This window comes from Otolemur garnettii, unplaced genomic scaffold (genome assembly GCF_000181295.1).
Source record: "Otolemur garnettii isolate 467f Iridium unplaced genomic scaffold, OtoGar3 scaffold00218, whole genome shotgun sequence".
NCBI classification, from domain to species: Eukaryota; Metazoa; Chordata; class Mammalia; order Primates; family Galagidae; genus Otolemur; species Otolemur garnettii.
This window is the reverse complement of record NW_003852613.1, coordinates 134,795-147,887: the sequence shown is the minus strand read 5'-3', so window position 1 is coordinate 147,887 and position 13,093 is coordinate 134,795. Positions and strand designations below refer to the sequence as shown.

The following is a 13,093-nucleotide window of genomic DNA, read 5'->3' as shown; positions in this document are numbered from 1 at the left end:
GCCTCCCAAGTAGCTGGGACTACAGGCGCCTGCCACAACGCCCAGCTATTTTTTGGTTGCAGCTGTCATTGTTTGGTGGGCCCAGGCTGGATTCAAACCCGCCAGCTCAGGTGTATGTGGCTGGCACCTTAGCCACTTTAGCCACAGGCACCGAGCCACCAATTCTAATTTTTAAAACTGAGGCAGAGGAGTACATGGCAAAAGAAAAAAAGAAATAAGGAATAATAGTAAAAGAAAATAGAGTCCCATTGGGGGAGAGGTTGGGTGTTCTTAGAGACAGCTTAACGCTTGAATGTTGGGTGGTGATTTCTCACGGGGAGAGAAGGACAGCTTGGCCGCGAGTGCAGGCTCGCTCCTATAATAGTATGAAAGCAAGAAACGACTACATGTAGCATGTAGCAGCAAAATGTCTTTATTCTTGACACTTTATAGTAAACTGATAACGTACACCACATTGATCAATAATCCTAACATCCTCTATTTTTATCTTAAACTATAGAAAAGAAATAACCATTTTAAGAACTGGCCTCAGGCTATTCCTCTCTAAAGACCTAAAACAGCTATAGTTATCTGACTTCTATTGTTAAAGTTAAAAGTCAGGATAAACAGGGAGTAAAACCTTTTCTTCCATGTACTCAATTAAATTTCCAAGAAACGGCTCCATGACTGTTTTCTCATGGTTTGGAGGCCCCGCTGTTATGGTGGAGTTTTACTCACATCATTACTGATGGAGTTTTTCTTTTCGCTCACACCAACCTTTGAGTCATGTCCCCTGCACAGATGGGCCATTTCAACCCTTATCTGGGAGGCTGACTTGACTGCACAGTCGGAGTTCCATGTAGAAGGCTGTTTAAGCCTTGCCTGCAGGCCCCCACTGTGCTTTCCCAGGTTGCTTAGGCCTCGACATGAGTCTTTTCCCGCAGTTTCTGGAATTAAAAGAGCACATTTCATTTAATTTTGTGGGAATTCATCCCACAGTTGAGCTGCCTTGGACACAGCTGCTGCCGTAGAAGAGTAGCTCACAAACTTTGGGAAGCAGAGGCAGGAAGATTATTTGAGGCAAAGAGTTTGAGATCAGCCTGGGCAACACAGCAAGACCCTGTGTCTACAAAATACTTTTAAAGGGTAGCGCCTGTGGCTCAAAGGAATAGAGTGCCGGCCCCATATGCGAGAGGTGGCAGGTTCAAACCCATCTCTGGCCAAAAATTAGTAGAGTGTGGTGGCATGCACCTGGAGTCCCAGCTACTGAAGAGGCTGAGGCAGGAAGATCACTTGAGCCCAGGTTACAGAGAGCTATGATAGCAATACTGCACTCCAGCCTAGGTGACTGAGTGAGACCACTTAGCTAAGCATTTTGTAGCCATCTCTAAGAACATAAATAGCATTTTAGGCCGGTATGGTGGCTCTTGCCTGTAATCCTAGCATTCTGGGAGACCGAGGCAGCTGGATTTGATTGAGCTCAGGAATTTGAGACCAGCCTGAGCAAGAGCAAGACCTCGACCTCACCTCTACTAAAAATAGAAAAACTAGCCAGGTGTTGTGGTGGGTACCTGTAGTCCCAGCTACTTGGGAGACTGAGGGAAGAGGATTGCTTGAGCCCAAGAGACTGAGGTTGCTGTGAGTTATAATATAATGATGCCATGGCACCTATTAAGGACAATAGACTGAGACTCTGTCTCAAAAAAAAAGGCATTTTATTTTATTTTATTTTATTATTTTTTTAATACTAATCAAGTGCAGTAGTAAGAAGGGAGGAAAGAGTAGAACAAGGAGTTCAATCTCTGATGGTGAACAATCAAGTGAGATAACTCAACTACCTTTGGACCAGCCAGAAAAAAGGCATTTTAAAACCAGACTTTTGGATTCACTCTATACTCTTATCTGTGTAACCCTGTGCAGATGGTTTTATACACTTTTCTACCACCCTGGTGAAGGAGATTCTACTTCCCCTTTAACAGCCAAGCCAAGAGATGACGTTTTCTAGAACCCAGGAGCTCACTTCAGAAGGTGTCCAGCAATAAGCATTAGACCAGAGCCCAAATGGCTGGTCCAGCAACATCCATGGAAAGTGTCTTCACCACTAGGAGTGTTCTGAATTTTGTTTTGTTTAAGGCAATGTCTTGCTCATTCGCCTGGTTAGTGTGCAGTGGCTTGATCACAGCTCACAGCAGCCTCAAACTTCTGGGCTCAAGTGATCTTCTGTAGAGTGTTGGGTAGAGTTTGGACATGATACGCCACCGGCACATCCTCCACATGATCTTGTGGGGCTCACTCATCTTATCTGTGTTTTTCTAGCACTCAGCAGCCACCCTAAGCATTTGGTTCAAAGAGGCAGATGAGAGAAAGACACCCCTCGCATCCCAGGAGCAGAGTCCATTGAAGTGATCTACTTAGGGTTTCCCCGTAACTTAGAGTAGACGCGTTGCCTGCGTGGTATTTTGTTTTCTGGGAAGCTAGTATGGAGTAGCCCTCTCCAAATAAGGGGCTGTACTGACCAGAGCCGCCCCTCTGAGGCTGCCTGTGGTGATTGTGCTGCACACAGAGTTCTTAGCAGAAGCTGACAGAAAGGGACAGAAAGCTGCTAGATAAAGTAATTCCCCAGATGGGTAAATGTCAGCAATGAAAGAGGAGCAGTCTCTTACCCATTTCTCACTGTCTATCTCCACACTGCCCAGCACATCTTTTATGTACTACATGCTCCCCAAACAGTTGCCAGATATATAAATGACCTGCAGAAGATTGCTTGGAAGTAGAGGCAAGATTGTGGGGAGAAGAACGCATGGCTCTGGGTACGCGGGCTGCTTCTGTTGGGGAAGAAGGACTGTGCTAGAAAAGTAGTATCGGATCATGTCTTCACCACTAGGAGTGTTCTGGATTTTGTTTTGTTTGAGGCAGAGTCTTGCTCATTCACTTGGTAAGCGTGCAGTGGCGTGATCAGCAGCCTCAAGCTCCTGGGCTCAAGTGATCCTCCTGCCTCAGTCTCCTGAATAGCTGGGGCTGCTGGAGCCTATCACTATGGCTGGCTAATTTTTTCTGTTTTTAGAAGAGATGAGATCTTGGCTCCCGTAGCACAGTGGTTGTGGTGCCAGCCACATACACCAAGGCTGGCAGGTTCAAACCCAGCCTAGGCCAGCTAAACAACAATGACAATTGCAAAAAAAATAGCTGGGCGTTGTGGTGGGCACCTGTAGTCCCAGCTAGTTGGGAGGCTGAAGCAAGAGAATTGCTTAAGCCCAAGAGTTTCAGGTTGCTGTGAGCTGTGATATCACAGCACTCTACTGAGGGCAACATAGTAAGACTGTGTCTCAAAAAAAAAAGAGAGAGAGAGACATGGTCCTGTTTTCCACTCAGGCTGGTCTCAAACTCCTCAGCTCAAGCAGTCCTTCTCACTAAGCCACTGTGCGCAGCCTGGATTTAGCCTTTTGACTAGTTTTTAGTAAACCATCAGTGATTGAGTTATAGGCCATTGATTCCTAGGCACATTTGCTGGTTCCTTGGCTGTAAAGGTCACCTTGTGAGGGTAGTTAGTGTTAAGGCAGACTGGCCTCTGTCTATTACTTTTACCCCTTCTCAGCACATCTGTTCATGCTGATGGCCACCATGTCCAAGGTGCTTCCTTTGCCAACTAGATAACATGCTGTGGGAAGCTGAGAAGCTGTTCTCCAGCCTTCGCCTCTGAGGTAGTGGTTATGAGAGTTCTAAGTTTTGCTTGGAGGTGTTAGGGAGTCCACAAGACCACCCTCAGGTTCTGTGGTGACTAGGAGTACTCTGAGAACTGTTACACTCACAGTGATGGTTTATTACACAAAAGGATACAGATTAAAATCATCAAAGGAAAAAGGTGCAGAGGGCAGAGTTCAGGGGAGACCAGGCATGAGCTTGAAGTTGTGCCCTCCCAGTGGGGTTATGTGGAGAACACTTACTTCCAGCAATGATGCGTGACAACAAACACACAGTATTGCCAAGCACGGAAGCCCACTCAAGCCTGGTGCCCAGAATTTTTTTCAGGAGTCTAGCACCAGCATGGCTGAGTTTTGTCTCCAGCCCCTTCTGAACTCAAGCTGATACCACATAGCCCAAGGTCCCTATCATAAGTCTTGCTGTTAGCATAAACTATCTGGCCTGGCCTAACAGCTCATTAAAACAAGGACACTCTTATCAGACAGGGTATCCCAAAGACAAGGGCCAGGCCTTTCTTTGCAGTATGAAGTGGGTCCTGAGTTGGTCCTTTATTCAGCCCCAGGTCAGCCTGCACACAAGCAGTGAGGGCCCCAGCGAGCTCTCCCACCATTACACTCCGCAGTTTTTTTGGCACTTAAGACCTTGCATTTCTGACCCACTCAGTGCTGTGACTGAGCATGCTCCAATTTCTAGGTTCAGCTCAGCAGTCCCAGATTGACCTCCTCCTGCTTATTAGTCCATATCTGAGTTTAATTGCAAGTGCAGGAACTTAGGGGTACTCACCAGGGAGGCTACAAGACCATCTGCAAGATGTGTTGGGATCTTGTGGTCACTGCCACCTCTCCAAGGCCTTGGCATCCTGTCTCTTGAGTGTTTCCTGCTCAATCCTGCCAGTATCGCCACCCTCACCCCCAGCCATCTGCCTCACCACACAGTTCCACTTCCCCTTTCAGTTCCTGCAGCTGCCCCAGGCCCAGCCTCTTACCGCCTTGGCTTCTTAACTTTGAATCTCTCCTCAGACCTCAGCAGGAGGCTTCCCTGACCCCCTTAAACCAGGCCACCAAAAATCTCTGCAGGGTGGGGAGTGTGTGCAGAGTAGTGGGGGCGGGGCTTCTCTTCTGCTTCCCCCACGAAACTGTAAGCTCCATGAAGCAAGGACCCATCTGCCCTCCTTAGATTCCCAGCACCGCAGTGTCGTCAACAAATTAAAAAAACAGGCTTGGCGCCTTGTGGCTCAAGTGGCTAAGGTGCCAGCTACATACACCTAAGGTGGTGGGTTCGAATCCAGTCTGGGCCCGCCAAACAACAATGATGGCTGCAACCAACAACCAAAAAATAGCCGGGCGTTGTGGTGGGCGCCTGTGGTCCCAGCTACTTGGGAGGCTGAGGCAGGAGACTTGCTTGAGCCCAGGAGTTGGAGGTTGCTGTGAGCTGTGATGCCATGGCACTCTACCCAGGGCGACAGCTTGAGGCTCTGTCTGAAAAAAAAATAAATAAATAACAGCAGGTTGACCTTCACTCCTCTTGCCCTCTGTTTGACTGTAAGCAACATCAGGATGGAGATTTTAGGTTATTTTGTTCACCCTGGATCCCTAGCACCTAGAATGTATCTGGTAGAGAGTGAGGACTAGTGACATCTGTGGGCACAGATCTTACTACACCCCGTCATTGTGTGTGTGTGTTTTTCCAAAGAGAACCTGCCAGCAAGGATTCCCTGATCTCAGCAAGGCCCACGGTACCCTTGGACATGACCTATGCAGTGCATATCCTCACAACATCCTTGTCTTGTCTCCTGCTTCCCCGGCATTGTCAGAGATCCTTCTAGCTGACAAAAGCCACAAGCCACAAATTGAGAAACTCCTTTCTCTGTGCAGTCAATCTCCTGGCTTTTTTTTTTTTTTTTGTAGAGACAGTCTCACTTTATCGCCCTTGGTAGAGTTCGTGGCATCACACAGCTCATAGCAACCTCCAACTCCTAGGCTTAAGTGATTCTCTTGCCTCAGCCTCCAGAGTAGCTGGGACTACAGGCTCCTGCCACAAGTCCCGGCTATTTTTTGGTTGCAGTTTGGCCGGGGCCGGACTTGAACCTGCCACCCTTGGCATATGGAGCCAGCACCCCCCCACTCACTGAGCCACAGGTGCCACCTCCAGGTTAATTTTTGGAAATTCTTTTTGGGGCTCAAGGAAGTAGGGGGAAATCACCCGTAATGCTTAGCAATCACCGGAGCTAAGTAAGCACTTTGGCGTGTGCATTCTTTATACTGAGGGCACTCTCTGGAGCTTGCTACCCTTAGCAAGCTTACATAGCCACCCTTTCCCTTCAGGGACCTCACTCTCCTGGTGACAGATGAAGATGTGCCATGGCTCTACTTCTAGGGGATGGGAATGCAACTTGGGACCTGGAGCATTTGAGTCCTGTCTTTGTGACAGGGAGCTGCAGGCACCTGCCCAGCCTGGACTTAGAGACTGTCAGCATACTCTTTCCTGGTGCTCCTGCTGATGCTTAGCCAAACTCTCCTTCTTCCTTGTTGGTTAGAACTAGGTCACAAGCACATTGAGTCTAGTCATTTCCTCTGCCTGCTGGGGGTGGGTTTTAGCGGAAGAAACTCTTCTTCCTTTGCTGGCCTCATGACCGCCAGTGAACACTAGCTACCAGCACACAGAAACTTCAGAAAGCAGAGCAGCACTCACTCTTCTGGCCCTCCAGCCTCATATGCACAGCAAGCCAACCTCATGTGTTTCTCTGAGCTTCCATCAAAACATCTAAGATGACTATGAGCATAGTAAAACAGACTCTTTGTGAATTTGAGAGAATGTGTCATTTACGAATAGAAGAAAATAAGATCTCATTCCAGACTGGGGAAGGTTTTATCAACTACTTGTTACTGTGCAGCTCTCCAAATTGAGATGGGGAGGCTGAGGTGAGAAGGTGCGTGAGTGATGGGAAGAGCACGCTGTCAGAGATGCAGAGGACCACCCTTCTGGTGTGGCAGCAGAGCCTCGGTCACACTCAGACCCAACTGCACCGAGTGTCTTTCCAGCTTCAGACTCTATTATCACCCATAGCCTATGAAACAAGCTGGGACTGCACTCTTAGTAATACATCAACCCCCAAAATACCTGGATGGGGCAGCACCCGTAGCTCAGTGGGTAGGATGCTAGCTACATACACCGAGGCTGGCAGGTTCGAACCTGGCCCTGGCCTGCTAAAACAACAAAGACAATTACAACAAATTAAAAAAAAGATAGCCGGGCATTGCGGCAGGTGCCTGTAGTCCCAACTACTTGGGAAGCTAAGACAAGAGAATCGCTTAAGCCCAAGAGTTTGAGGTTGCTGTAAGCTGTGACACCATGGCACTCTACCCAGGGTGACAGAAAATCATTTTAATCCCAACTTATAGCTCTGTCTGGTTCCAGAAAAGAGCAGTATGGACATGAGATGATAGACTTGTTTTGTTTGGATCTTTTCTTTTTGAGATAAGAGCTCACTCTGTCGCCCTGAGTCTAGTGTTATGACATCGTAGTTCACAGCAACCTCAAACTCTTGTGTTCAAGCAGTCCTCTTGCCTTGACCTCCCCAGTAGCTGGGACTACAAGCCTGCACCACTATGCTCAATTAGTTTTTCTATTTTTAGTAGATACAGGGTCTCATTCTTGCTCAGGCTGGCCTCAAACTCATGAGCTCAGGAGATTCAGCCTCCCAGAGTGCTGGGATTATAGGCATCTATCTACTGAAACTCCAAGTATTAATACATTAATGGCTCTCTCCTTTATCTTGTGAAAATCAGCCCTTGCAAGATTTTCTTGACATATTTAAGGACACAGTTGAGAAAATTTTTTTTTTTTTACTTAGCAATGTTTGTTCAGTCATGTCTCATGAGCTGCTGAAGAACATAAAGATTCAAAGCTGGCTTGGTGCCTATAGCTCAAGTGGCTAAGGCGCCAGCCACATACACCAGAGCTGGTGAGTTTGAATCCAGCCCAGGCCTGCCGAACAACAATGACAACTACAACTAAAAAATAGCTGGCATCTGTGGCAGGCACCTCTAGTCCCAGCTACTTGGGAGGCTGAGGCAGGAGACTCGCTTAAGCCCAGGAGTTGGAGCTACAAAGTTGAACAGTTCTGAGTTCATTTCTAATGAGAGTTAAACAAAGCTTTATAGTAAATTCAACCAATATTTCAGCTTTTTGTCTATATGTTACGTTTTAAAATTTTAGCCTCTTGTTACCTTGAGTTCCTGAAGGCTCTAAAGACCTTCCACCAACACCTTTTATGTCATTTATATCTAAAATGGGCTCCAACAACCATATATAGTTTCATTTTTGCCCTTCAGATTTTGAGGTGTTTGTTTAAATTTTTTCATATCTTTGTTTTTGGGTATTAAGAAAAAAACATTTCTTGGCTAAGTGCCTGTAGTACAGTGGTTATGGTGCCAGCCACATACACCAAGGGTGGCAGGTTTGAACCTGGCTCATTCTACCTAGACAACGACAGCTGCAACAAAAAATAGTGAGGCGTTGTGGCGGGTGCCTGTAGTCTCAGTTACTTGGGAGGCTTAGGCAAGAGAATCACTTCAGCCCAAGAGTTTGAGGTTGCTCTGAGCTGTGATGCCATGGTGCTCTACCCAGGGCAACATAGTGAAACTATCTCACAAAAACAAAAACATCTCTAAAGGGTATTTACATAGTTAACATGATTGCTGAGCCAAAGGGAGATGGATGGATAGAAGATTTAGAGGAAGACAGGCAAGGGCAGAGCTGCCTCATGGAGTAGGAAAAACAAAACTCGAGAGTCTTGTGGCTGTAGTAACAGCTCACAGCCAGGGGACTTGGCAGATGGCTATCTGTAAATCCTGAGAGGAGGTGAAGGAAGGTGATGGTGTTGCTGTCTGGTGTGTTTGTGTCCATGAGCCAGAACCATTAGCCTGGGAGGAGTCAAGCCCAGACCGGCCCCCTCACGGTATCACTCACATATCCCCTGGGCACATTTGCTGTGAGCAGCTGCTAAGTGAGGCCCTGGAGACTCAGCAGTGAGCAAAGCAAGACTTTGGGAAAACAAAAGCAGGGAGAGGATGGAGCACCCTGGGCTATTGGAAGAAGTCCTGCCCTAGAGATGATATTTGGGAAGCCTTCTCTGAGGAAGTGGCCTTGGAATGGAGACCATAGTTATATATAGGGGTAGAGTAGAGCACCAGAACCAGAGGACAGTACCAGGTCTAAGTCCATGAGAGTTCCCACGGTTGAGGGGCTAGAGCGAGTTTGCTGCCAGTCAGGTCCTGAACTCTGAGCCCCACAGGCACACTCCCATCCATCTTGGCGGAGTTGTGTTTCCCTTCTCAGGAAAGGGTCTTGAGAAGGGTCCTGCTTGAGGAAAGCAAGTGAGGTAAGGCAAGGAGTGTGTTGTCAGAAAGGACAGTGTGCCCTTTACCTGTGATGGCCTCTGTCTCTGAATGTGCTTCCGAGGGTTTATGAAGTATCTTCTAGGTGCAGTTCTCTATAAGGTTGGAGGAGAATTATAAAAAGGTGTAGTGCCACTGCCTCTTGATTTCCCCAGGAACTTGTCCGGCAGCGAGGAGTCTTAGAACGTACAGAGAAGATAGTGGATAAGATGGACCAGGATTTGAAGACCAGCCAGAAGCACATCAACAGCATTAAGAGTGTGTTTGGGGGGCTCGTCAATTACTTCAAGTCCAAACCTGCAGAGACGCCACCTGAACAGAATGGCACTCTTACCCCCCAAGCCAGCAACAGGTGAGTGGGAATATAAGTAGCAGAAGTGTGCGTTAGTGTGAATGGTCAAGGTTTTCAGTCTGTGTTAGTGCCTTAAAGGGATCCAGAAACTCCATAAGTTACTCAGCAGGAGGGATTCATCTTCAAACATTTTGAAATGAGAAACTTTTCTCCCCTTCTCTCAACTGCATTCATTTGGTTGTCATCTAATCTATAAATTCTGTGTCAATTGAGTCTTAAGGAAATTGCTACTCCAATAATTGTTACCTCTGTACAGTAGCACCTCCATAGTTGACCACCTCCTTACGTTGACCTGATTTTCATAGATGGCCATGCACCACATGTACGTGTCAGCACAGCAGGCCTGATTCCTTGTGTTGACCACGTCTGTGTGTTGACCAGTTGGTTATAGTCCCTTGGGGGTCGATTCCCAGAGATTCTGCTGTATTAAGTTTTCATATCTAACTTTTTCCTGTCTAATCCAGTTTTCCCATTGATTTTCTTTCTTTCTTTCTTTCTTTTTTTTTAATTTTAAGACAGTCTTATTATGTCACCCTCGGTAGAGTGCCCTGGCATCACCAGCTCACAGCAACCTCCAACTCTTGGGCTTAAGCGATTTTCTTGCCTCGGCCTCCCAAGTAGCTGGGAGCCCGCCACAACACCTGGCTATTTTTTGGGTGCAGTTGTCATTGTTGTTTAGCAGGCCCTGGCCAGGCTCATACCCACTAACTTTGGTGTATGTGGCCAGCACCCTACTCATTGAACTACAGGCGTGGAGCCATTCCCATTGATTTCCATTTTAAAGTTAGATTATTTTCCTCAGAAGATTTGGCTACAAATACCATAAATTCATACATGGGGTTTAGGCAGGCGTAAGTGCCATGTGTTCAAGGGTAAAAGAATTGAGTTTCTGCTGAAATAGATTACTACTGTGTATGTCAGATCATTGTGTCTGTTTTTATCATAAAAACAATATAGCCATGTTATGGGAAATCTACCTGTAATTGACCTACCCTAGGACAGAAGCTGAAATGTAGATTTTCCTATTATTTATTGTTTTTACAAATTATTTTGTTTTGATTTTTTTGAGACCAAGTCTTGTTTTATTAACCAGGCTAGAATACAGTGGCATCATCATAGCTCACAACACCCTCAAACTCCAGGTTCAAACGATCCTCCTTCCTCACCCTCCTGAGTAGCTGGGACTATAGGCGCCCACACCACAGCTGGTTAATTTTTCTGTTTTTAGTAGAGACAGGATCTTGTTCTTGCTCAGGCTGGTCTTGAACTCCTGAATTCAAGCAGTCCATCCCAGCCTTCCACAATGCTAGGATTACAGGCTTCAGTGTTTTCATAGTTGTAATCAATAATTCTTTGGTTTTGTAGCCTTTTGCTTCCATTTAACCCAGAAAAATATTTGATACAATGAGATTTCACAAGTTCCATAGCCATCTCTGTCTTTCTGTAATAGTCAGAGCTGGTTTTAAAAAGGTCATCATAGTAAAACGCATGCATCTTAAGCGAAGAGCCAAGGACTGTGTACCTGTGTGTACACCTGGGCAGCCACTACCAAGATCAAGGCACAGGGTATGGTAGGGAAGAGATTGGAAAGCTTCTTCAAGGTCATGGTGGGGCAGGGTAGAAGGGAATGTTGGTAGTGGAGCTTGTGGTAATAGCAGAAAGAATAGCAGGAGACGCTACTGGAACTTCCAGAGAGGACCTGAGGAAGGGAAGCAGGTCTCAGTGGGTAACCTGAGGAGGAACCAGCCAGAGTTCAGAGGGTTGGTTTGGTTTGGTTTCTGGCTCAGCCATATAATCATCATCCGTCCAGATTTTCTAGCTCAACTCTAATTTTAAATATCTATTACTCTTCCCCCCTCCCAATTGTAGTTTGGAGTTTGTTTGTTTTTTTTTCAATATACAAATAGGAAAGATGTTTTATATATATAAGTTTTATACAGTTTACCATAGGAAAAGACAAGTTGTTCATCCACATTAGACTAGAATATTCTCCTAGCATAAACTGCAGAGCAGAGCAGGTCTGTGGAATGGAAGCTTCTTTACCAAGAGTGCTTCCCAGAGCTTTTGGAGGTCCGTACCACCCTGAACATTGCTATAAAAGCCATTACGGCCCTGTGGCTTCAAGAGCAGTTTTGTCTTTTTTTGGAGCATCTTTAACACTCAAGGTCTTCTGATGAAGGCTTCCCATCAGTAAAGCAGCCATACTTATTTCAGTGAGGTTGGCCTCAAGGTTCCAAATATCACATGTCCTGCATAGCCTCTGCCTTTACATTAGCTGCAATCAGCTATATTGGTTTTGCTAACACATAGTAAACACAAGAAGGCAGCCTTTTTCTTTTATTTTTTAAGCAATGGGATCTCACTGTGTCACCCAGGCTGGAGCATAGTGATGTAATCATAGCTCTACACAAACTCCGACTCATGGGCTGACGTGATCCTCCTGCTTCACCATCCTGAGTACCTGAGACTGCAAATGTGTGTCACCACATCTGCTAATTTATTTTTTATTTTTTATTTATTTTATTTTGTGGGGTGGGGGCCCAGAGTCTAAAGCTGTCACCCTGGGTAGAGTGCCGTGGTGTCAGAGCTCACAACAAAACACTTGGGCCTAAGTGATTCTCTTGCCTCAGCCTCCTAAGTAGCTAGGACTACAGGTGCCCGCCATAACACCTGGCTATTTCTTTTTGCAGTTGTCATTGTTATTTTAGCTGGCCCAGGCTAGGTTCGAACCCACCAGCCTTGGTGTATGTGGCCAGCACCCTACCCACTGAGCTACAGTTACCGCCATTTATTTTTTATAAAGACAGGGTCTTGCTTGTTGTTGAGACTGTCCTTGAATGCCTACCCTCAAGCCTTGGCCTCCAAAAGTGCTAGGATTACAGGCATGAGCCACTGCATCCAGGAAAAAGCAAACTTTTAACTGACGTACCTCACAGTGATTTAGCAGTTACCCGAGTGTGCAGGGAAGCAGATTGGTGCAGCTTCATTGGAGAGGCTACTACAGAGGTGCCGTGTGGTGGCCTCCTGCATGGTGCTGTGCCTGCAGCTTGAAGCTACAAGAGCATAGTCTGACTGTTGGGAGACATAGGGAAAACAGACACTCAGCAGGACTGCAGTAGGGGCCCAGAGGTGGGACACATCGCCCCTGGGGGCAGAGGAAGGCTGCACAGAGGAGCTGACCTTTCACATGGAGTCAAAGTTGAGCAGGAGCTCACCAGTGGAAAGACAAGGTCAGGGCAGACACACAGCAGTCAAAGCACAGGGGAAACCAGTATGCAGGGGGGCGCTGGCTGTTCCAAGAGCCCAGCAGCTTACAGCGCTGAGGCCTGGCCTGCAGAGATCGGCCCCAAGTGCTCACAAATCCCTCAGTTTGCAGAGCTCTCTGCAGTGCATTATTGCTTCTGTAAGATGCAATAAATTTTGAGTAAAATTTTTGTGATCCTATGAAAACCTATAGTCCACAAATGCCAGGAATGTTGTCACTTTAAAGCTTTTAAAATAAGCTGTTCTGATCAGACTTCTGTTTGATTCCTGCATTTCCTGTGTACATCCTTATCACACAAACCCTTTGGCCTTCACTAAAGTTTTATTTGTCTCTTGGGAAGCCCTTTTTGTCCTTGCTGACACACTTTTTTTTTTTTTTTTTTTTTTTTTGAGACGG

The 13,093-nt window shown here is 46.5% G+C and overlaps 1 protein-coding gene across 1 annotated transcript in view; it reads left to right on the top strand.

The window, feature by feature from the left end:
• Window positions 1–13,093, top strand: part of SNAP29 (synaptosome associated protein 29) — a 31,975-nt gene that overhangs the window by 5,051 nt on the left and 13,831 nt on the right. The window contains exon 2 of the mRNA XM_003801682.3: window positions 9,236–9,432. Within this exon, the coding sequence (XP_003801730.1) occupies window positions 9,236–9,432 (197 nt within the window). The remainder of the gene's footprint in view (window positions 1–9,235; window positions 9,433–13,093) is intronic.